The sequence below is a fragment of the Sceloporus occidentalis genome, unplaced genomic scaffold (assembly GCF_023333645.1).
Source record: "Sceloporus occidentalis isolate IW3139 unplaced genomic scaffold, rSceOcc1.0.p SCAF_1, whole genome shotgun sequence".
Taxonomy (NCBI): Eukaryota; Metazoa; Chordata; class Lepidosauria; order Squamata; family Phrynosomatidae; genus Sceloporus; species Sceloporus occidentalis.
In genome coordinates, this window is record NW_028316981.1 from 131,891,725 (window position 1) to 131,916,328 (window position 24,604).

At 40.3% G+C, this 24,604-nt stretch overlaps 1 protein-coding gene across 3 annotated transcripts in view; it reads right to left on the bottom strand.

The window, feature by feature from the left end:
- Positions 1-330: 330 nt before the first annotated feature.
- The window catches only part of LLGL2 (LLGL scribble cell polarity complex component 2), a 76,110-nt gene continuing 51,836 nt past the window's right edge, over positions 331-24,604 (bottom strand). For all 3 annotated transcript variants that reach the window (XM_089536223.1, XM_089536240.1, XM_089536232.1), the window contains exons 11-26: positions 22,149-22,366; positions 20,761-20,828; positions 19,285-19,438; positions 19,044-19,148; positions 16,858-17,150; positions 15,508-15,646; positions 14,567-14,717; positions 12,634-12,750; positions 10,600-10,766; positions 9,474-9,735; positions 7,307-7,460; positions 6,246-6,286; positions 5,319-5,366; positions 3,687-3,729; positions 2,350-2,411; positions 331-1,030 (exon numbers count right to left, since the gene is read on the bottom strand). In XM_089536223.1, coding sequence (XP_089392349.1) covers positions 1,023-1,030; positions 2,350-2,411; positions 3,687-3,729; positions 5,319-5,366; positions 6,246-6,286; positions 7,307-7,460; positions 9,474-9,735; positions 10,600-10,766; positions 12,634-12,750; positions 14,567-14,717; positions 15,508-15,646; positions 16,858-17,150; positions 19,044-19,148; positions 19,285-19,438; positions 20,761-20,828; positions 22,149-22,366 — 2,030 coding nt within the window. In that variant the 3' untranslated portion in view covers positions 331-1,022. The remainder of the gene's footprint in view (positions 1,031-2,349; positions 2,412-3,686; positions 3,730-5,318; positions 5,367-6,245; positions 6,287-7,306; positions 7,461-9,473; positions 9,736-10,599; positions 10,767-12,633; positions 12,751-14,566; positions 14,718-15,507; positions 15,647-16,857; positions 17,151-19,043; positions 19,149-19,284; positions 19,439-20,760; positions 20,829-22,148; positions 22,367-24,604) is intronic.

The following is a 24,604-nucleotide window of genomic DNA, read 5'->3' on the forward strand; positions in this document are numbered from 1 at the left end:
ATTTTGTAAGACTGAAATCCAGACCCATGGCTTAGTTATTTGTAGTAACAACTTCTGCCTTTGTCTCCATCTACCTCTGGGATCTGGCCCCTGAATACGGTATGTCTTTGAAACTGAATTCTGCCCCCAGGCTGAAATAAGCTTCCAAACATTCGCAAGTAGGAAGAGTTTTACATGGTGGAGGGATTATTTAAATGGCTTTTAGACTAAGAATAAAGAAAAATTCAAAATTTCAAAACCCAATAAGCACACAATACTTAAGAGAGTCATGTCTCCCTTCTGCAGTTGCAAGTATGCTAGACATTTCAGAGGCAAGCAACAGAAAGATGCTTAAACAAGTAAAGGTATTGCTTTATTTAAGACAGATCAATGTAGTGTCCACACAAAAATCAAGTTAAGTTTGATTATTTCCCCACAATTTGAACAGCTACAAAAATAAAGATTGTACTCAAGTCTGCCACTTAACAGTACTGTAAAAAGATCAAAATCTTGCAATTTCCTCATAGAAAAAAATTACAGCAGCCACAGGGATCTAAAGTTACATATATTATTTCATTCAAGATTTAAAAAAAAAAACCTTCTAAAATATGCCTCTATTAACACCCAAGACAATTTTTAAAAAATGTACAAAAAATAATCTTAATCAGAGGTAACAATATTAAAAAAAATCTGCTTGAGAGGCAGCAATATTTATAATTTAAAACCCATCCCAGTAGAAATCTTTCAAAAAAAATTGTGCAAATATTTGAGGAATTGCAAAAAGAACATAATATCCAGAGGCATGAAGGAAAAGAGGCCAATGAATCGTTCCAGACTCAAGAGCCAGGAGGGCTTTGGACGAGGCACTGCGAAGATGAGGAGGACCTGGAGTGCAGAGTGGCCAAGCAAGACTTAGCCCTGTAATATATTGCAAGGCCACAGTCAGTGGAGGCCTCTCCCCCACGGACACTGGACCCACAGTCAGTAGTGTTATGGCACCCTTTCCAAATGCCAGGTATTACAGCAACATGGCCAGAGCACAATCACTCTGCTGGAAAGAGAAAATAGTGCAGTTAATTTTACACAGCCTGAAGAGAGAATTACTGCATTTTAACTACCTCATTTTGAAATATAAAAGAACACTGGTTAAGCAGGAGTCACACCAGAACACCGGAAGGAAGCCAATCCACTTTTTGCAGATGTGCTAGACACTGTGCTACACCACTGGTAGCAGTTGGAAAGAACACCTTACTACAGAGATGATAAGGCAACATATTGCCATCCAGATCTAGCCAATTTAAGCTCCCATCATCCCTCATTTTTGCCTATACTGACCAGGGTTTGTGGGAGTTGCAGTCCAGCAATAGCTGGGAGACCTTTCTACCAATTTATGCAGCAAAGCCTACTATACAGCATGTAACTAGGAATGGAAAGGAGTTTGGCTGTATGAATGCCTAACCTCTGCCAGAATTCAAAGACATAGCTGTGTTAGTCTGGAAAATCAGTATGCAAAGGGAGACTAACTGAAAGAAGTTGGTAGCATGAACTTTTGTAGACTTGAGCCTACTTTTTCAGATGCATGCTCAGATGCAGCAATCCTCTGCCAGAATTGTTTCACTATTGCTAAACCATGTAGAGAATGGGGCCAAACTAAATAATCAATTTTGCTTCCCAAAACTAGTGCTTTTCAATGCTGAGCCTTCAGAGAGCTGAAGTCCAGTCCCAGTTGACCTTGGTTGGGGAGGTGACTGGAGAGGAAGAAATTAGATTAGTCAAAAGGCTACATTAGTACTGTTGGCTTATGCGGTGAAGTCTGGCCAAGTTCCCAGCTGCAGCTTACTTTAAAGGGAGAAAACTGTAGCGTGTGGGAGGAAAGTGGGAATTAAATTCTTCTTTGCCAAGCAATCTTTTATAGTGATGATTAGGAACAGTAACTGCAGAGAAAGACTCTTAAAGACCTTATTGGCAGCTAGCAGATCAGGAATCACCACAAGTCTGGTGTGACTACAAAACACTTCAGCATTTAAGTCTTGAGGATAGCCATTTTTTTCTTCTTTCCTCAAGGCTGGAAACATTAGCACTTTGTTACAACTGGATTTGATTTTGCAAACCATGATCTGATTTTATTTTGATATCAAACAATAGTTTATGCACAAAACACAATTCTCAAGTATTCAGGTAAAATGGAAAAGTGTGATTTGTGATGAACTACAAATGGAAGCTTGCCATCTTTTCACCTCATGCACAACAGGAGCAGGAAGATCATGGACCAAAGGCATAACAAGGTATATTTTCGTAGCAAACCACAGTTTTTTATGTCATCTCTCCTGTATATTTACTTTCAGTTTAAGTCAAGGTGTGTCCACCTACCTCCTCCATTACTTATTCTGTGTCCTACTTGGATCTTTTGTGAATTTCTGTCAATGTAACTGCTGCAAAAACAATGAACAAGTCATCAGAGGGATGTCTTTATGAGTCAGGTAGGATTTATCCTGTTGTTTTGAATTCCACAATCTTCTTCATCAAAATCTAACAGCAAAACAATGGCCTTGATCGAATTGCTAACTGCACTAACCCACTACATACAGGGGATTCACACACGTTGAGTTAGCTTCAAGCAATTGATTCAAAGGGTCTATTCTAGTTGGGAAAAGCAACTGTATTTAGGTGGACACATTACAACCAGGGACCCTTTCGCAGTACCAATAGCAAGTACATTTCTATATCGCTTATCAGTACACTTAAGTACTCCCTAAGCAGTTTACAATCTGTAAACCAATTGCCCCCAACAAGCTTGGTACTCATTTTACCGACCTACCAAAGGATGGAGGGCTGAGTGGCCCATGGAGCCCTCCCTGGGATCGAACTCACAACCTTGTGGCTGTGAGTGGCTGCAGTACCACATTTAACCACTGCGCCACCAGGGCTCCATTCCGTGCTATGATTCCACTTTAGTTGCCATGATAACTTCAAAAGGAATCCCAGGGCTTTCAGTTTGGAATTCCTGGAGAGCCTTTCCAAACTACAAACCGCAGGACCCCACTGGAAGCAACTAAGGCAGTTAAAAGTAGAATCATAGCTATTTAATTTTGCAGTGTAATGTCCCAGTAATCAATGAAGCACTAATCACTGAGGCAGAAAAAGCTAATCTCTTTTTGAGAAGGAAGCATTATACCTCCAATGCAACAAAGTAAATCCACGAGAACAGGAAGGGGCCCAATTCACACATACTTAATTTGTTCTCATTAGATCTACACACCTTGGCTATTTACTTATTAAAATATTTATAATCCTCACCCAGAGAGCCTCAAAAAGAAGAATAAATCTTTAAGAACAATCCTAAACTACAAGCACTAAACCCCCCCAAGAACGCTTCTCTCCCATTTAATACATCTTGAAGTACTCACAAGATAGGGATAATACAGTGTACATTCCTAACTCATATTAGCTTGAAATATCTTAATTAGAATTCAGAAAAATAATCTGCACACCACCACTCATTTCAAAACTCCTATACCCAGAAATGCAAGATCATTTTAAAAAGTTGAGCATGGGAAGGAAGCACTTGAACAAAAAAACACTGCTCAGCATTTCAGGTTTGCTAAAGACATGTTTTCAGTTCTTCCCTGGCCCCTTCTTGCTTTCCTTTTTCTTGCTGGAAGAGACCTCTGAAAATCCCAACAGAAATAAGCAGAAGCCTGACTCACCCCCTTCCACTCTCCAGAGTGCTTTGTATCTCCTTCAGAACATCTGAAAGGGAGCAAAAAGAAGGCAGTCAAGGGAAGTGAATGCAGATATTGCTCAGTGCTAATGATTAAGAACTCATTTCCACTATGCCCCTTCGCAACTGTCTCTTTCAAACGCTATCCTCCACAGACAGGTGACAGAACTTCAGCCATTGCCATAGAGCTGTCAGGGCTTAGCAGATTTTAACTCCTGGGAATGGAACTTGTCACATTACGTTCACCATCACATATACCAGCTTTGTGCTTTGAATATAAGTTGTGAAGGTAGTTAAAATCTGAGAAACAACTTTTTTGCTACTCAGGCAAAATGAATTCAGGCAACAATTTTGCTACAGAATTGCCAGGGCTTTGCAACTGATTTACTGAAAATAAGAAAAGGTTTATCAGACTTTTTAAAGCTTGCTTTGCTCAGATTGTACTTGAGAAAGAATCTTAATATGACCTGCAAGCTTGCAAGTTTAAAACAGCTAGAATTAAAAAGAGGAAAAGAGAGAGGAACTGCATGTTCTGCTTCATTCAGTTTCAATTAAGTCTCAGAGATCTTGGGTATTTCTCTTAAAAGCCTTGTTTGATGAAACCTTGGGCTTAATACTTACAGGAAGCACTTTTTACATGGACAAACTCCTGCACACAACTTGGATTTTCTCTCAGAACGTCTGAGATCTGCTCAAGTACCCATCTGCTTGATGTAATAACCACAAGAGCCCTTATGCAATTGTGTCTAGTCTGGGATGAGCCAGTCTTGTAAGATCTTGGGAGATATTTCACAGTCGTCAACTCAGAGCTTAAGAAAACTACTTTTCTGGAGTAGTTTCCATGACAATTGCAAAAATGGCCACATGAATATTTTTTACTTAATATTTAAATAGTATTTAGGGCATAGGAGATGTAGGTTAGTCCTACTAAGCCATGAAACTCACTGGGTGAGTTTGAGCCAGTTACTCTTTCTCAGCCTGAGAAACAGGACTTTTGTGAGGATAAAAAGGGAAGAGGAGAGACATGAGTTCCTTGAAGGAAATGTAGGATAGAAAAGTAATTAAAAAATAATGCCATTGAAACACCAAAACAGTAAACGCTAGGCAGATATGTAGGCACATCTTATCTATTTAACTCTCTGATTTGCAAAGCACTTTACAATTTTTCAGTTTGCTCTGATAAACAATCCATCATTTTTCTCATTCTATGCATCTGGAAGTGATGGTGAGACAGTAATGTTTTTGAGGCCATATCGTGGCATTTAGTAGAGAGGAGACAGATCAAATCTTAAAGTATGAAATATCCACTGATCTCAGAGGGGCTGGCTTGAAATGGATGATATCTACACATTGAAGAGCAGTTACCAGGTGCTAATGGGCAGCTATACACACAAGGTATATGAATACAATCTTTTCCTATTGAAGAGCATTACTAATTCCTTTCTTGTCTAATTTAGTAAAACCCACAAAGCTGTATCCCAGAGTTAAATAATGGGTACTAGTGCAGAATCACATGGCTAGATCTACACTATCAAAGAATTTCAGGCTGATTATACCACTAATCCCCAAATGCTGATCTTATCACTCCATTATACAAAGGAAGTAATATCCATCTCACTCTCGTCATTGAGCAGAGCATGTTCCATCAACCTGCCACGCGTCTTCTCTGAAAGAAAAATGGTTAAGGAAGGTTAAAATATTATAAGGAAGGTTAAAGCAGCCTGTTCCACCCCCACCCCTCCTACCCCCATATTAAAACAGGATCCTGGAAATCTAAGAACATTTTATCCACCCCAACAGAAAAAGTAGTACTCTTGGGAGCAGCACACCCCATTCTAGAACTTGTTAAAAGTTCTATGACTCTATGAAAAGATAAGAAGGCCCCATCTATGAGGGCTAATTTTATGAGAATTTTAACGCTGGAAATTTTATATGCTCTGTATGTATTTTATCTGTTGTGATCCTGCCTCGATCGGTAGGGAGAGGTGGGAAATAGAAAATAATAATAATAATAATAATAATAATAATAATAATAATAATCTGAGAGCACCTTATTCCTCTTTCAGTGATTCCCAGACTCTGGCCTTCCAGGTGTTTTGGACCTCAGTTCCCAGAATCCTATACTACTGGCCAAGATGGCTGAGGCTTCTGAAGTTGAAGTCCAAAACTCCTGGGAGGCCAGAGTTTGGGGATCACTGCTATTATGAAGATCGTGATCCAGCTCTTTCTAAAAAGAACCCACTTTAGGATCTAAAACCAGCATTTCTTGTCTCAAACTGTTACAAATATCCAGATAGTACTCTGAACTAGAAAAAAAGCCAGGAAAAAAAATCCCATAAAGCTCTAAGTACTGGCAAGATACATTCCTTCTTATCAGTGGCAGTCCACAGCTTTCTGGCTATATCCTGGCCCAGGCACAAATTTCTGAACTGAACTGTGTCCATAAACTGTGGTGTGAAGAGTAATCTGACCTGGATACTAATTTAGTCTACTAACCACAGCACTGGATTGGCAAAAAACTATCTGTGCATTCACTTTTAGTTACCTTCTTCATGCAGATCATCAGAACTCCACCCTGACTCCTTGCTGCAGCAGAAAACAAAAATTAAAAAAATAAAAATAAAAATAAACAAATAAAAATAAAAATGCAGGGGGAGTACCAGTAAAACAAATAATCATAAATGAATTGCAACTCTACATTAGGCAGGTCAGAAACAGCTGCCCTATTCCTGGGCTCAAAGCAAGTTAAATCTTATGGAAGTCACAACTAATCTAAAGGACTTATAACAACAATATCTGGAAACTGTCTTAGGTAATAAGGAAAGGTATGTATGCTTGGTTCACATAAGGGCATTTGTTGCCTCTAAAAATTTAAGGTAACAAAACATGTGGATGGAAAAGTTTTAATATAAGACTAATTCTTACAGTATTGGTGAATCATGTCTGGATTATACAACTTTGAATTTTAGAAGGAGGCTGTAAAAACTATTGTTATGGTTAACAAAATTTTCTTTGTCTTTAGGGAGGAATCAAAAACCCTTCTCCATGCCATGCTAACTTTCTTCATACAATGATGCTATCTGTCTGTCTGTCTGTCTGTCTGTCTGTCTATCCATCTATCTATCTAGTGTTGAGGCCACACTGTAGCATGAAGTCATAAAGGCCTAGACACAAATGTTATTCAGGAGAGCTAGGAGATTACTCTGTGGGTATATAGAATTTCCAAGATCTAGTGCCCCCATGTCTTTTTTAACAAAGCCAGGCAACTACATTCTACTCACCTCACAAAAATCTTAGCAATATGAAACTGAGCATTTCTGGTATTTTTATTTCTCTTTTTCAATAACAATAATGAATAAAAGGGGAAAGATGGGCAAACATTGCCAACAAGCTGGTGTGGCATGGGGCATTGCCACACTGGGCAGGTATAGAGTGGCAAGAGAACCTATCCAAAGTCTTCCAGGTGCAATACCCCCATAGATACATGTGAGTGACAAATTCTACAAGAGTCAGAGAAATATAAATTTGAGTGCAGCTCTTTTGTAATGACATCCTTTCCAAACATAACAAAAATGGCTAGCTGACTAGGTCAATGAAAACTCGTACTTAGATTTCCTTGAAGAATTTTCCATGGCAGATGAGCTGTGAACACGGCTATTGCTTTTGCTCTCAGGGGCATTTATCAGACATCGTGGTTCAACCAGCCACTTTGGGGAAAGGGAAAATCTCTCAAACTCTGATGGGGAAATGAGGTAGAACCCTGCAGAGAAAGATAAAGAAAATGCAAGTTGTGAGGTACAAAGATACCAAAATATGAAAGAACTAGATTCCTTAAAAGGCATTTACAGTTTCCCACCCAACAAGGTTAGCCCAAAGCTTCAAACCTGTACACAGCATTTTGAAAGCAAGTGCAATTGACCAGAGTGGGCCTATGTTCAAAATATGCTTTCAGTGTCATGACTGAAAACTGATTCTTAAAAGAAGACTTTCACATAGTGTCTAAAATTTGTTGGATGCTCTATACATATACACCTATGATGCATAAATCTAGACATACAGGTATAAGTCCAAACCTGATGTAGTATTTCCTCAAGGAGGCACTCTTGTGTTCTTTTCAAAAAGATAGTTTTAAGTTAAGATGTGCCAGTATTAACTGATAAAATATACCCCTCATTATGAACTTTCTTTCGCCTTTGTTATTTTGTGCCTTCAAGGCATTTACAATGTACAGCAATCCTATTGTAGGGTTTTCTTGGCAATTTTGTTCAGAGGGTTTTCCTTTGCTTCCCTCTGAGGCTGAGAGCGTATAACTTGCCTAAGGTCTCCCAGCCGGTTTTTAAGGTTGAATGGAGACTTGAACCCTGGACTCCAGAGTCATAGTCCAACGCTAAAAGCACTATGCCATACTGTCTCTCTTTAGCAGGGGTAGGCAATCTTTTTAAGCCGGGGGCCGGGTTGCTGTCCCTCAGACAACTGGGGGGCCGAAGCCAAAAAATAAATAATTAAACATTTTTTAAAAAAATAAATATATAAATAAACCAGGGCAAATGTAGGACAAAATTTTCAAATGGAAGACACTTTTTTTAAAAAAATGGAGGACACGCGAAAAAATTTGCTGATTTTTAATTTTTTTTAATATAAATGCATGTTTCTGAGGCTTCTATAGACAATTGCCCCTCAAAGGCCCTAGCGGCAATCAGCGGCAGGACCAGGCTGGGGCTGGTCCCAAGGCTTCGCCGGGCCGCAGGTTGCCTACCGCTGCTTTTTAGCCTTACTTTCCAAATATTATGCATAGAGAAGGTTTGTCCCATCCACTCACACATAAAATGTTGATTATCAAGAAAGAGCTAAAAAGGTTTCAAAGATTTAATGTAGCTGAGCTGGGTGACCTAAGTGTGGCCATCGTGTTACTTTGACACAACCACCAAAGCGTTCTGGTAAAAACTAAAAAAGAATAACAACACCCTGGAGCAGAAAAACAATGTAATGTCTAAAAGGGTAAAATTACCCCACTGGAAGATTTAAAATGCTAAGGGTGAATAAAATATCCAAAATACTTGGCAATATATGCAAAATTATTTATAAACCAAAAGGCCAGACGCGTTTCAACCTACGTCTTCCTCAGTGGCCTGTAAAAATATAAAAAGTGTAATAGCACCTTAGCAACAAATGTGACTTTGCTGAATTCAAAAGCTGTAATGAGCTTGAACTGCTCTCAGAGTGTCTTATATAACCAGCTGTGCTGGTAATGAGCTTAATCCTGCTAAAACTCAACATTGACCTCATGTGTGTTGGTGATTTTCAGATTTTTATTGTTACTCCACACCCTATGCTTTTCCCTAGGATTTGTTCTTGAGTTTTAGCAGGATTAAGCTCATAACCAGAACAGCTGGTTATATAAGACACTCTGAGCGCAGTTCAAACTCATTGCAGCTTTTGAATTCAGCAAAGTCACATTGGTTGCTAAGGTGCTATTATACTTGTTATATTTTTACAGGCCACTGAGGAAGACGTAGGTCGAAACGCGTCTGGCCTTTTGGTTTATAAATATTTTTGCATATATTGCCAAGTATTTTGGATATTTTATTCACCCTTAGCATTTTAAATCTCCCAGTGGGGTAATTTTACCCTTTTAGACATTACATTGTTTTTCTGCTCCAGGGTGTTGTTATTCTTTTTTAGTTTTTACCAGAACCCTTTGGTGGTTGTGTTTAGTTATATCTTTGGGGTTTCTTTTGGTTACAGGGACTTTGGTTTGTTTGCATCTTGTTACCTTGCCCATATCTTGTGAACACACAGGAGGCAATGCCGCTCACATCCTCTTTGCGGATACAGGGATAACGCACTTGGATTTTGAGTGAAGGCAGGGAGATAATCTGGATGTCTCCCAGGTTTGTCAGAACAGCCAGAGCATTCTCATTGTATTCAGTCTTACAGCTAGCAAAGTTAGCGACAGACACTTTCCGCACTCTGCAACCTTCTAGGGCTGTTAGTTTGAGCTTCAGTTTGGAGCTGACCTTAGGCAATGTGAAAACCTGCCAGTACAAACAAGCTACATGTTATTTTTCTTTATACAGAAGCTCCCCAACTCAATCTCTGATCAATCTGCACTGAGAAAGAGAATGTTTAGCCTGAATGCCAACTGGAAGTTGCAACCTCTCCCTCTCTTCAGTAGCATCAACAAACCTGGATTTCCTAAAGTAGTGAACAAGTAGCTATCCTTTATTCTGTTTGACTGCTGCACACACATGACTATATGATTCAATGACCTGCAAACAATGAAGTTGCATACCTGGATGACCCTTGTGGTCTCTTCCAACTCTATGATTCTAAATTTTTGCACACAGACATGATAAGCTATGTCTGGTTCTCACTGCCTATTAACAACTACATTGCCATACACAAAACCAAAGTACTGGTTTGTAGACAGAATCTTGGTCTTTCCTTCTAAGTCTGACTCTGTCCCTTTCTAGGTAAGCATGCTGGTCAACCCTCTAGCAGTCTGAATGTATGTATAGAAACAGTATGAAAAGGACAAAGTTAATAAAATATAGAACTGTATGACTTGTGTAGGTAGGACGGAGAGAGAGAATGGTAGGAAACCTTAGAGTGTATGAAGAATGTTCAAGACTCCTAGACACTTATTTCATGTCTAAAGGCAACCTGACATAACTGAATGTTGCTCTTGAGAAGAGTTTGGGAAACTTATTATTTCAGACTTCAACTCACAAAACCAGCATGCCATTTGGGGAGTTACAGTTATAAACAGATTTCCAGGCTCTGCCAAACATAAGCAAATCCAGGGAGGAAATCTTGAGAGGAAAAATACTGCAATCTCTTCAGAATTTCTCCAGCTAATGTACGCCAGAAGGTAAGGAGCACACACCCAGTATTATTACCTTAAATTGTTCCTCAGACACCACGAGAAGTTGATGGCTACCTTGCATGTTGGGACTCTTGGAAAGGTCATGTGCTACTTCCAGGGGTTCTGGAAGTGGAATGCTCTGGCCATCCAGAACAACAATGCCGACAACAGGAGCTCTGTGCATGAGCTGGATCTCTTTGGCTGGGGAGAGAAGAACAGCCGTGAATGAATCTCAAAGAAACAAAGCCAGAGGCTGGTTCCAGAGAAATACCAGCTCAGCTGGGTGTTCTTCAAGTCACAAGCTCTTTCTCTGGTGGATTTCTGAGTGGAACACAGCTGTTGCCTTCTGCTCAGGATTCTGCAGCATGTTCACACCATCATGAATGGTCCCTGGCAAAGCAGAGGAAATACTGAGAGAGCCAGTAAGACTGGAGTTTGAGACTGGGAGTGTTGAAACTTAGGCCCTGTATAGATGGGCCCTTTGCAGCGTGTCCACAACGTGCTAGGGTTGCCTCGGGGCGGCGTATGCACACGCCCCGCAACCCTAGCACATCATCAGCACGCCACAGTTGTGCAGTGCCATACAAACAGCACGTGCAATGATTACATGGTAGCTGCACCACCTACAAATGGCGCTGCGCAGCTGCGCCATCATGGAACTGTCTCTGGCACTTTGCGGCGCCACAAAAAGGAGCCACTTTTTACAGCTCCTTCTTTGCTAGGCAGCGGCGCTCCTGTGCAGCAAAGAGAGGTGCCTCTTTTTGGCGGTCTGCACCCCACCTTAGATTCACATCTCCACTCAGGCACAGAGCTCATTCTGGGCCAGTCATAAGGTTGTTAAAAGAGGATCTTCTTGGTCACATTTGTTGATATGCGGCGGTAAAGGTGTCTTAGTCACATATGTTGCCTTGAGCTAGGGGGAGGGAGGGTTTGGATATACATATAATTATTACATGAATATTTAAAAGTGAATGAGTTCCTATGGGGTGGGACAGATGGATCAGAAATATTCAAATAACAATGTCTCAGAAAACTCAAGGAATTATTTCCTGCAGGTGCAGAAAAAAGACATTTAAAAAAAATACTGTTAATAATGGTAATTTTAAGTATTCAGAATATTCTTTATTATGACCAACATCAAATAATGCCTAAGGGGAAATTGAATGAACTACATTTCCCAGAAGAATCCATGTATAACCATCTGAGCAAGACACTCATGAAAATGTAGTTCACTTCCACTTGTTTCACAAAAGTAGAGGTTAGCAACAGCAGATGATGTTCTACTAAAACTCCCATGATCCCCCTCACTGGTTATTCTGGCTGATGGAAGTTGCAGTTCAACTGTATCTGAATGGCCATATTTCACCCAACACCTATATGAGCCTCATTAACTTTCCACAACTACTTTATCCAGGTGAATTTTCTAGATTTTTGTGACTAGTGAGAAATTATTTGAAAACAGTTCATAATTGCATCACTTTCAAGTAGGTGTGTATGAGCTAACTGTTTTCTCCCGAACATGGTATTATCCAGGATTGGTAGTAATCAGTCCTAGCAAAGCCAGATACTTTAATCCCTTAAAGAAACATATGGGTGCTGGTACAGTACTGCAGCCAGTGACCTTTTGCTTTGATCTTGCAGAATATAGACAATACTTCTGACACACTGTGTCATTCGGCACACAAGGCATACCTATACAGCAATGAAGTCAAGCTCCTGTTAATAGGAATGGATGATATCTTTGCTAGAGATTTGAATCCTTTAATCAACATAATGACATTTCAAACCTATTTTTAGGAGCTTCCAGTTACTTTTGTCCATATTCATTTCTAGAAGAGCCAATGCAGTATAGTCGTTCAAGTGCTGAATTAGGTTTCAATTCCCAGTCAGTCATAGACACCCTATGGGTGACCTTGGGCACATCACACCCTCTCAGCATTAGAGGAAGTCAATAGCAAACCTTTTCTGAATAACTCTTGCCAAGAAAACCAAATGATAGCATCACCCTAAATCAGAGTTGAGTTGAAGGGTATGTAACAAGAAATATTGATTTTTATTGTTCACTCACCCTGCTCTGCTCTGACTGGCTCATCCATTCTTCTCTCAGCTGGAGGAACACGCAGACAGAAGGCATATACTGTACCCCCATTTGTACCTGCCCACAAGGATGGACTGTGCCGGGAACCTGAGAGAGAGAGAGAGGGAAGAGCCCATGAGCAGAATCCTCATGTGTGAGTGACTGGAAAGCAAGATTTTCATGTTGGACTCACACAGAATCAGCCATTCATGCTTATTAAGTTATACATACAATATAACACATAAATACACAGGTTATCAGTCCTGCTTATGCACAGACTAAGTAGGTGTTGAAATCTGCATATCCTTGACTGTTGCTAGCAAGGTATTTAATAAAGAAAACCCATACCATTTCTAGTCTTCATGGTGGTGCAAAGAAAGTGGAGAGAATCAAAAAGGAAAAGACAGGGGAAGGGAGAAAATAATAATATAGCCTGAAACAGGATTTTCATGAGTGCAGGCTTACAGAACCTGAGGAAAAACTTCTGTAATCCAGCTCCCTGTTCACTCCAGTCATATAATTACTGGTATAATTATTTAATAGAATTTTAATATGATAATTTCTTTAACTGTGTCTTAACTTCTTATAAGCTATTTTTAAAAGCTTTATTTTGCATTAATGTTTTTGTAAGCTTCCTTGGGTCCCACCTAGGAGAAAGTAAGATATAAAACACACCAACAAACCAACATGAAGTGAAAAACTATTTCCTTTTGTTTGTTCTGTACCTGCTACCACTGAAATACACTGAAATTCCTCAGGTTCCATTATCCTGAGAAAGGCAGCAAAATATCTACACCTTCTTTCTCCACATTGTGAGTAGTTTTAAACTACGTTCATTTTATTGGCATTTAAAGGCTCAAACACTGTAACCATGGCTACCAGTTTACCCTTTTGGAGCCAACACTGTCTTTCCCTCACTGTTCATTCGTATCCATCACCCAAACGTTTAAAAAAAAAATCCCGCAAAATCAAAAATTTTGCTGCTCAGATAGGCAAGCATATAGAATCACAGAATCATAAAGTTGGAAGAGACTGAGTCCTAGTCTCTGGAGCAGCAGATATAGGTATGTATGTATTTTAGTTGCATTTAAGATTTAGATACATAAACCCAAAGGTCTTGAACAAAAACAGTGTCTGACTTCCTGTTAGTAACATGAGCAAGTGTACATTGAACCTATGCTTGCACATGTTTTTGATGATTGTGGAGTTTGGTATTCTTCTCCTCCTTCTGCAATGACTAATGCCACTCGCAGGATGCACTATTTCACTAGGATAGCCCCCAACACTGGCCATTCATGGTGGGGGTGGGGGGATGCAGAAACATCTGGCTAATGTCCTCAAAGAACTGACACAGAACAATTAAATCACTCACACGTCCAAGAGAACAGCAGAGCAGATTTTCACATCTCAGCAGGTGATGCTATCAATATGTGTCTGGCTATGGGGACATAGCCAGATACTTCTCCAATCTCCTGCCGCTGTTCTCTTCCAGGTGTTAAACAGCTACAGGATGGGTGGGTGTGGAACAGCTAAATGATGAATCTGGGGGGAAGCACTGTGAGAAGTAGCCTAGTTCCACATGCTGAACATTTACGCTATGTTCTACAAGACAAGATCTCAGCCAGTCTTTTAACATCAAAGGGGTGTTTTTCAGCTATTTCTAGAATAGATTTTAAAGTAATATAAATGTGTGTGTGTGAGTGTGTATTCTCTCTCTCTTTTGCTGGAGAGCTACAATTATTTTAGACATCTGAACTAGTTCCCCCTTCAGGTTAAGAGCTGGCAGCTGACAGCGACCAATCCAAGTTGTTTGGCATAAGTCAAAAAGGCCAAGGTGCTGTGCAGGGGGTAATGGAAATGTGTAATTGACCAATTCTTTCCACTCTTATGGAAAAACAAAAAAGGAGAAGTCTGTCTGACTTACTGTCTCTTAAGAAGGTGTCAGCAAAGTATAATGTGCGCACAAAACCAGTGAAGGAGTCCTCTGCTGACCGTGCTTCAATCTTCCGTTGGACGGGAGCCAGTTCTATCTCCTGCAATGCATCGTGGTCGTGTCTGGAAATTCCCTCCTGTACCTTTCTCAGGAAACAAAATGCAGGAACCACTGATTGCACATCTTCAGTCTCACAAACAGACAAATAATGACTTTCTGATGATTAAACTACATCAGTTTTTTTAAAAAAACTGAGTATGAATACTAGATAGTAAAGAAAAGGCTTTTGGTCAGAAGCCCTATGAGGCAATCATTTTGCTGAAACAAGGTTTGTGTCTGATCAGATCTTCCATGGGAGCCTACCTGGGAACTCCACCTACTTTTCACCACTTTGGGTTCCAGGTTGGAAGAAAAGCAGGCTTTAAGTGTACTAAATAAATACAAAGTCAGGCCATCTCTAAGAAGGTCATTTTGTGTAGCACTAGAGCATCTACTGTGGGGCATTTAATATAAGTATGATAATACTTGCTTTGATAAACAGCTTGGAACAAATGCTCTAGTCCTGCATGTTGGATTCTTTGAACCAGCTCAGGATGACAGAAGAGAAAGTATAGGAGCACTTTGCCTAGGTAAAAATTTGAGGAAGGTTGAACAATCTTGCTCTAATGGCTCAGCCTCTGATTGCCTGAATTTCTTTCTGATGTAAGGTATCAATGCCACAAGTGGCAAGGCTGAGATGCAATTATGTAAGACAACCATGAGGAACCTATGGTTCCCCCAAGCCCTGATCATTAGATAGTCTGATGGGGCTGAAAGAACTTGGAATCTAGTGCTGACAGGCAGGGGGCACATTTTACCCACCTAAAAGGTGGCCCTTGTGGTACCTAGGAATGACTTCACATTCAGTAAAACTGAGCAGCACATCCCCTCACCTCAGCAGTTCGCAGCTTTCTGGTTGATACCCTGCTCCGCCGCATCCGTCGGAAGGACTGACGGAGAGATTTCTTCAAGGATTTTACCCTAGAGAGAGGGCCTTCCAAGGCCAACTGGTCACTGGGATGCAGGGTGCACCTAGGATGAAACAAACAGGAGCAATTCACCTCTCTTTTTGACCATCTATTATTTGATTAAGTGGAAGTGGCACACAAGAAGCCTAAGAAGAGATTGGCTACCTTTTGCAGCATAAAGAGTATTATACGAATATAGGAAGTTTCCAGCGCCTGAGTTCCAAAACCCATTGTTTCAGAGAAGCTAGTATTCTGAAAGGCAGAATTCTTCTGAAACTACTACAATGTCCTGAATCTGTTTTTGGGAAATATCATCTTATATTTGGGCACATCCTGAAAGTGTTATGAAAAGTATTTGAACAGTAAACCAATTAAAGCCTTCCTCTGTAGGCAAAAAGACTGGAAAGCTGAAGGTGTTTTTTTAAAAAAAGAAACCATAAATGTTTTCACCTGTCCTGCCTCTACATTCCAAAATGTTTATACAATAGGTGCACTACTGAGCAATTCTTCTTCTTTTGTGGTACAGCATTAATATTTTCACCTTCACTATCCCCTAAACTTTAATGGGAGATAACAGTTTCCCCAAGATTTCCTTCAAGAGGAAGCAAAAACCTAATGTCTTTCTTACTGATGTGTCCAAAGAGTAAGGAGATGCTCAGAAAACACACCCTGTGCTAGTATTTGCATACTGTTTTCTGCCAGCAAGGATGCATCAGAACTGTTTCGCTGATTAAAAAGGTGGCATGGGGCCTTACTTTAAAATGTAAGGGCAGACAATAACAAAACGGGTGGAAGATGCCTTCTTAAAACAGGAAACCAACAAACTCAGCTTTCTAGTCTTCTAGAAAGTCTTCTTGACTCCAGATAAGGCCAGTGATCTCATTCTAATGCAAATTTTTCCCAACTGCTTTAGGAATCTCTACCTTGTACAGCTCTAATGTGGCCCAAATAATCCAGTCATTTCAGTGGCCAGTTCAACCACACACTAGGGACCCAACTTCCCACTTCTGCAGGTGTAGGATTTGGGACAGGATACTGGTTTGCCTAAATGTTTTCCTGGATGAGCTGAGTTTTGTTTCAAGGACTCCTAGCTCATTGCATGAGCTCTTAACCATTGTGCCAGACCAGTCTGGCAGGACTATACATGAACACATCTTGAAGCTATGTGCAAGACTCTGGGGTTGTTTTTTGAGCCCTATATTGTCAAGAGTGAGGAATCTATTTTTTAGAAATGAAACAAACATTTCCCTCCCACCCCACCCGGAGGTAACTTACTTGACAAAGACTAGTTGCTTCTGCTGATGATCAAAGAGACCAAAGCCATGGCTTGTACCAAAGGCAACAAGTTTCCATTCTGAGTGAAGGGCCAGTGATGTGACTACAGCTGGGGGCTGGCACTGGACCAAGACAAATGGCTGGAAGCCAGGCTCAAATCGAACAGGTCCATCTCTAGTTTTCAGTCGTTCATGACCCTTCCACTTATAACCTTCCTGATCCTGGAGGAGATCAGCTTCTGCACGGTCGATTACCTGATCTGCTTCCTCATCATTTAGCTCCATTACAAGTACCTGGGTGGGCAAGGAGATCAGAAGTTCATTCGGGACTGTATTATGAAATCTCTCACATTTGCAAAACCAACATCATTTGCTCCTCACCCTAAGACTTCCTTCTCTGAGTCTAAACTATGAAAACATTGAGAAACAGGTTTGCATTTTAATCAACTTTATCACTTGTTTTAGACTTTTACTTCAATGATTGGGAATTCCAGCTATCAAATTCACGTTAGGACAAGATCACTAATATGATTCTATGGCATAAAGTAGTTTGAAGTGAATAGGGCAAAAATGCTATCAGGAAAAATGGAAGGTGCATAATTGTGGACAGCCATTTATCAAGTGGCTATCGTAGCAGACTATGAATGTTGTTAGCATTATAACTCAACATTTAGGACAAATCATTTCAAGCTGAGCTACAAAGTATAAAAATCCAGCATATTAAAAGTAAAATCAATAAAAAATTACAACATAAAATAGCACTGGTAGAAGTCTTTGTAAAATTCATGCCATGTGATCAATAAAGTCACTCAGTGCTTTTAATCTACAAAAGCAATGAGAATTTTTTTGCCAACAGCTGCTTCTCTCATTTCAGATCTGAAGTGAATATTTGGCAAGATTCCTAACACCACCTGGCAAGATGTAATGAATGGCCAGCCAACCAAACGGTTGCCTGTGGACCTGGCATTGGTAAATGGCTACCTGTACCCACCCACAATGAACTTTCAAGAGTAAGCATTCTCATAGCTACTCAGGTTATGACAGGTGATTTCTTTTTTGTCACAGGTGGACTGGGCAAATTACTCAGAACACAGATATTTTGGCCAACTAATGAGAAGCCATTTAGGCTACTGTCCACATGTGCAGCAACTTTAAAAAAAAGAAGCAACAGCAGCATAGCTTTCACAAATCAAGTGGGATTACACTGAAGAATATAATTTGGGGGCGAAAACAGATGTTAAATGTTGGTTTACACACAAAGGCCTATAAAGGACACTGCTCAGTGTTAGGAATGATGTTAAACAGAGGAGGAAAAGGTACATTGGTTAAAGAGCCCGAGGGCAAAGCTGTACTTACCTCAAGAACCTGAACTAATACCCTTTGGAAGGAAACCAAATTCCGTAATTCATAATGGAAGACATGCATGCTCCTCTTATTACTACTGGCTTTCCCTGTCTGATGCTGGATAGCATCTGTGTAGCATATTATGTTCAGCCATGTCTATGCACTGGTCCTCTATGATCCTCACAGGGATCTGACAGGGATTTTTTGGAGCCACTTCATGTATCTGTCAGAATGTCATCCATGAACAAAGCCTAGCCCATCCTGAGTCAGTATGACAACAGCAAGGTCTCTTACTGATTCCCTTACATTGTAAAAAAAAAAACACCAAGCACTGTGAGAAGAAAACAGCTAGATGACAGGCCGGAGATTTTTCATTTTCTCTACATATCACTGACTAGTAGAAGAGTTTTATCTAGTACCCAATTTTGCCTAACTATATATAACACTCTTCCCTACTTTTTCCAAGATATAGACACTGCATGCTGTGCACAGAGGTATTATAGACATGAAGCATCAGCTGTCTCAGAACAACACAAGAAGCTAGAGAGCTGAGATATTTAAAGACAGGTTTAATGAGGGAGTCTACAGCTACATCAGGGTATGTGAAGTGAAAACTGGCTTTGCAAGAACATGACTTTGAACATGGTTTTAAGCCAGAGACCAGCACAAAGAGCACACAGCAGTTACCTGAGCATTTAAGAGTGGTTCCACCTCTCACAACCCATCCAACTGTGAGGATTACAGAAAGATATTTCAGGTCAGAGTACACAGAATTATCATATTCCAGATTCTGGACACATACAGCGCTACTACCACCTATATCCTTTTCATTAATTTCATTACCTGCCCTGCTGTTCCTGCTACAGCCAAGTAGCCACTGTATTTGCACAGGAAGATCTTCTGGATTCCAAGTCTGGGATCATCACTGTATGGATCAAAGGAGCCAACCTGGTAGGGCAGGGAAGCAAGAAAGAGAGGTATCATGAACACAAAGCATGACATGCTAAGCCAAAGAGTACCTTCTTTGCTATAGTATCATACACCTTAGCTTCAGAAGGTTTAAGCTGAGTTCTGGACGCCTCACCTTGCGCAGTGGCGGCCATTCATCCTCCCCCAACTGGTTCATATTATCATTGGGATCAGCATCTGTTAGGAACACCTTCACTGTGCTCAGCTTATACAGCAAATTCAGACAAACACCAGAAGCATTCCAGAATCGCACTGTGCCATCCTCATGCCTGGTGGAAAGAGAAGTGAAGAGCATATGAACATGTGTGTGTGTGTGTGTGCGTGCGCGTAAGAACACATTGCAATGAATATCTGAGATGGCAATGATCAGAACAGGCACAATTTGTATAAAAATGTATGTGCAGCACATAATCAGTATGTTCATGTGGGGAAGTCACATTACAAGCAGTGTAATGTGGAAAAGATGAGACAACAAGGCTCGGCTCACCAGGGACCAAAGGCCATTTTGCTTCCTGCCATCTCAGAACTGCCTCTTGTGGTGACTAGCCTACCTGCTCAGTATTCAGCTGTACTGAAATTTAATACCTGAATGTGCTTAACTTCCTTTTCTTCCCTTATTTTCTCCCCTGCACAGATGTACTGTGGCTCTTAGATAATGGTCATTATTCTAAAGCTCTAAACTGCATTTAAGTAAAGGAATGGGGTGGTAAACAAATGGAGAAAATGAGCAACCCCTTAATGCAGTCGCTTTTGAAGTGCTAGACAGCTTTTGTTTGGATAGATCAGGATTTTGTTTCTTTCACACTTCACTGTTGCGTACACAAACTAACATTGCATAAAGTGTGTATCTCCACGGGGCTCTCTCAAGTCTCGTGAAGAATGTTTTGATTGACTCTCTACAGTACCAGCGCATCTGGTTCCCAGGACCACTGACACATATCTCAGGTACTCTATACTCTCTCTCATATATATATATACATAGGCAAGATGCCTGGAATTTTAAGTGGCAGAATCTTACCAAGAATATGTAGAGGAACCCTCTACAGCCTTGCAAACCCACTAAACTTTTTTTTGGGTGTGTGTGTGTGGAATATCTAGATAAAAAAGCAGGAGTGAGGGCTTCCTGAACCACAAAGCAAGATCTTCCATGTGGCAAAAGGAGATTGTAACAGCATTGCAACCTATTTAGTTTGTTGTGTACTTAAAAAATAAACAATTAAACACAATGGCACACATTTCTTCTTTAAACACTGTGGCTTTAGAAGAATCAGTGATCTTGATCAACCAACTGCTGTGTCCTCAAACAAGCCTGTGTTTTAGCTACTGTTTTATAAGCAAGGACTAATATTGATCATTCCGTCTAGATGGACTGTGCAGAGGTACATACCCCCAGATCATATTTAAGGCCTGCTTCTAGCCCAGCATACTGTTCAAACAGTGGCCAATGAAAGAGGGAAACTCATAAGCAGGACATAAATGAAACAGCATCTTCCTGCTCACGTTGCTCAGCAGGTGGCATTCAGAAACATTCTAGACAGAGACTGTGAAACCAAAGCAACAAACCTGAAGAAGTGAGGGAGTTTATGCCTACCCTGTAAGCAGCAGATCCCGTTGGGGAGGATCTGGAGCCTTGCTGAAGCCTCCATCAATTGGCCACAACTAGAAAAACAAATTATTTTTTTTAAAAAATAAATAATTAAGCACTTACTTATCATATGTAAAGTTGTAAGTACATATGAAATGATGAGGCTCAGGGGGAGGAAAGGAACAAGAAAGTATTGGAGACCAAATTTATACAGATTACTCTTTGTTTGGATTAAGATTAGACATCAGTTCTTAAAGTTTTAGAAGCCAATTTCTTTTTGCTGAGGTTTAATATAAGGTCACAGAGAATCCATTAACCTACATTTTCTCTGTAAGCTGCTGCTGCTGCTGCTGTTGCAGAAAGCTCAAAATATTTTCCAGCACCAACTGTCTGAGCATTCTGAAACTAAGCCTATATCTACTGTGAACTGGTCAAGGCATCTAAAGCTGAAGCCTCCAGGTGCATCCATTGTCGGTTCGTTGCCCACAAATTGTAAAAAAAAAAAAAAGGGGTGGGGTGGGGCTGGAGGCACACAGGCAAGCCTGCAGTCTGCCTGAAAGCCATGGGTTGGGGAATTCTCATCACTGATTTACAGCATGCAGAGTCACAGAGTATTGGAAAAAAACAGGTGTGCAGACTTACAGGGATAGTAGAGGAATAGAAAGAGGGGAGGCAAGTTGGAAAAATTTCAGGAGAAATCTGATCAACCCCTGTGTTCACAAAGTAAGCTTCTCCAAGACAACAATCTGTCTAGGCATTCAGAAAAAAGTAGTGCACAAGTTGTCCCCATTCATGTTACCTAAGCACCAGTGAAAACAACATTTTTACAAGAAGCAATATTGTTCACATAGGTATTGAAGGAGCCTCTTTATTTACTACATAAAATGTATCTTTCTACACACTCTCACCCACCCACCTTTGTCTCCCTACACTATTCACAATCAAGCATATTTAGTACTGGAGGTATCACTACTTTCACGTCCTTAGGACAAAGCCCAAGATGTTGGTGTCAGAAAAACACTCTTTTGTACTCTTCTTTCAAAGTAGGGGGTGCATCTACAGTGTAGAAATAATGCAGTTTGACACTTTACGTGTTGTAGCTCCATCCTATGGAAACTTGGGATTTGTAGTTTTACGTCTTTAGCCTTCTCTGCCAAAGAGTGCTAGTGCCTCACAAAACTACAAATCCCAGGACACTATACAATGGCACCAGTTAAATATTGCCGAACTATTATTTCTACAGTGTAAATGTACTCTAGGAATACCTTCTATCTCCAAAGCCTGGTTTGTGGAAGAGTTCAAAATCTAATGTTAGGGTTTGGGTGGTGGTGGGGAGTTATGTCTTGAATTCATTTCAACTACATTTTGTTTGAATCAATATATACAAGCCATACCATATTAGAGAACTGGGAGTTCTGTTTATTCCCAGCACTGATTATTCTTTCCCACAACTTTAGAGGGATGTTGGAGACATGGTGAGAACATGTGATGGCCGAGCAGTGGAGAGATGCAAGATATGGAGGTTGGACTGATGGCCAGCCTGGAGACATCAGATCTATTACTACCAGTTCTTCTTCTGCTAAGACCACCATTGCAGATGGGTCATCAAATTCTGCAAGAAGAGGTATATAAATATGGAATCATTTCTTGGGAGAGGACACCAAGCAAGGGAGGGGGAAAAGCATGATATACTTTCATCAGGAAATGAAAATATTCATCAATAAATGAAAACATGACAAGTGGCAAGGTTCATCTATAAAAGATTCAAAAGGTCTGGCTCCAGCTGTGACTCAGGAGACATCAGGACACAGTCATAGGGTCTTCTCTTAAGGCAGTCTTTCCCAACCTAGTGCCCCATACACTGCAGTCCTAGTCAAAACTCATTCACATTTTTAACTGCTTAGGATATATTTTTTTAAAAATCTGGTTAGAACCTAGATACAATCTTCAATCTTCATTGTTGATATACCTTCTAGCAACTTAAATACAACAACTGCACCATGACAGAAACAGACTGGCTTCAGTGATTCTTGTTGTTGTTATGTGCCTTCAAGTTGACTCTGACCCCATTATGGGGGTTATACCTTGATAACCCCCAGGTTAGACTACTGGGCATAACCATGATGGAGGACTCTGAGAATTGTAGTCCAACAACATCTCAAAACCTACACATTAGAAACCATTGCTATATATGAGTCATTGCTTCATATTCAATGATGTTCATCCACCAATGGAATAGAAAACATATAGTGAAAAAATCACTCCTACATTTTCACACCAGACAAACTTCTTTATTGCTCCAGATATTTGGACCCTACATGCATTGTTGCTTTTTGTTTGTTTTTAATCACAACTGTTTTTATGAGGTTTGTTACAGTTTTGTTTGGCTAAAAAGACAAATAGACAAAAAGAACAAATCAAACCTGGACTCTCCTTAGAAGCCAAGATGACTAAATCGAGGCTGTTGTACTCTGGCCACATGATGATTCTCACAGCTGTATTAATGTTTTACTTTGACTGAAATTTTAACTGTTTGTAAACTGCTCTGGGAACTTTTTGAAGGACAGTTTGTAAGCTCCTTTAAAACAAACAAACAAAAAAACCCCAAAAAGTTTCTTTTAAGTATACAGTCAGCCCCCCGCCCCCATAGGCGGGCTTGCCTTCTGTGGCTTTGAGCTTATGTGGAAGGCAAGCTCTGGCAAAAGTAATGGGGCACATATTTTCTATCAGGCTTGAGCATACGCTGTTTTCCCCAAACACAGTGTGGGTGGGTCTGGAATGGATCCCCCACATATGGGGAGGGCAGACTGTAATAAATTCTGTTTTGTGCTCTGGTCTAAGTCTCGGATATCATACTTAATAGATGACTATGTGCATGCCTTATCAAGATTATCTGCATGGTAAATATGTCAGAAGAAATGATCCATAGAGACTTGCAAATGTGCTCTTCCATGCAAAACACAATGCTGTAAGGGGAGGATCTTTCACCTGCAGCTCTTTAAGGCCCTACCTGTACCTACTTGGCAGTGACCCAGTTAGTACTGCGTTAGACATTTCTAGGAACGCAGGCCAATCCAGCAAACTAAGCTGCTTAAAATGTAGCAGTGTTGCTGGTTCTGAGAATAGTTGATCTGTTTGAGAACAAGAACAATTTTATTACTATTTGGAAGCTGCATAGCCTAAGCCTTGTTCTCCTTTGCTTTTGAAAACCAAAATGTATGCATATTACTGTAGGATTTTATCTAGCATGTGTTCTGTTATATTTGAACTCAGCAAAGTGCTTATTTTGCAAAACAAAATTTCACATAATAATAATAAGAACAACAACAACAACAACTTAAGACAACTTACAACAGAAGAAGATTAGGAATGGGGGAGGATGGCTATGAAAGAACTAAAAAAGACTCTAAAATGCAGAGATATACAATTGAGCACAAATGTTAGAATCATACAAGCCATCGTATTCCCTATTACCATGTATAGATGTGAGAGTTGGACAATTAAGAAAGATGATAGGAAGAAAATAAATTCATTTAAATTTGATGTTGGAGAAGAGTGCTGAAGATCCCATGGACAGTTAAAAGGACAAACAAATGGGTCCCTGAGCAGAACAAGCCAGAAACCTCCCTGGAAGCCAAGATGACCAAACTGAGGCTGTGATCCTTCAGGCACATCTTGAGAAGGAAAGACTCACTGGAAAAGACAATAATGCTGGGAAAGGTGGAGGGAAGTAGGAAGAGAGGAAGGCCACAGGCCAGAAGGAGATCACAGTTATGGGGCTGCAGGAATTAAGCAGAATGGTGGAAGACAGAGGGTCCTGGAGATGTCCCATCCATAGGGTCGCCATGAG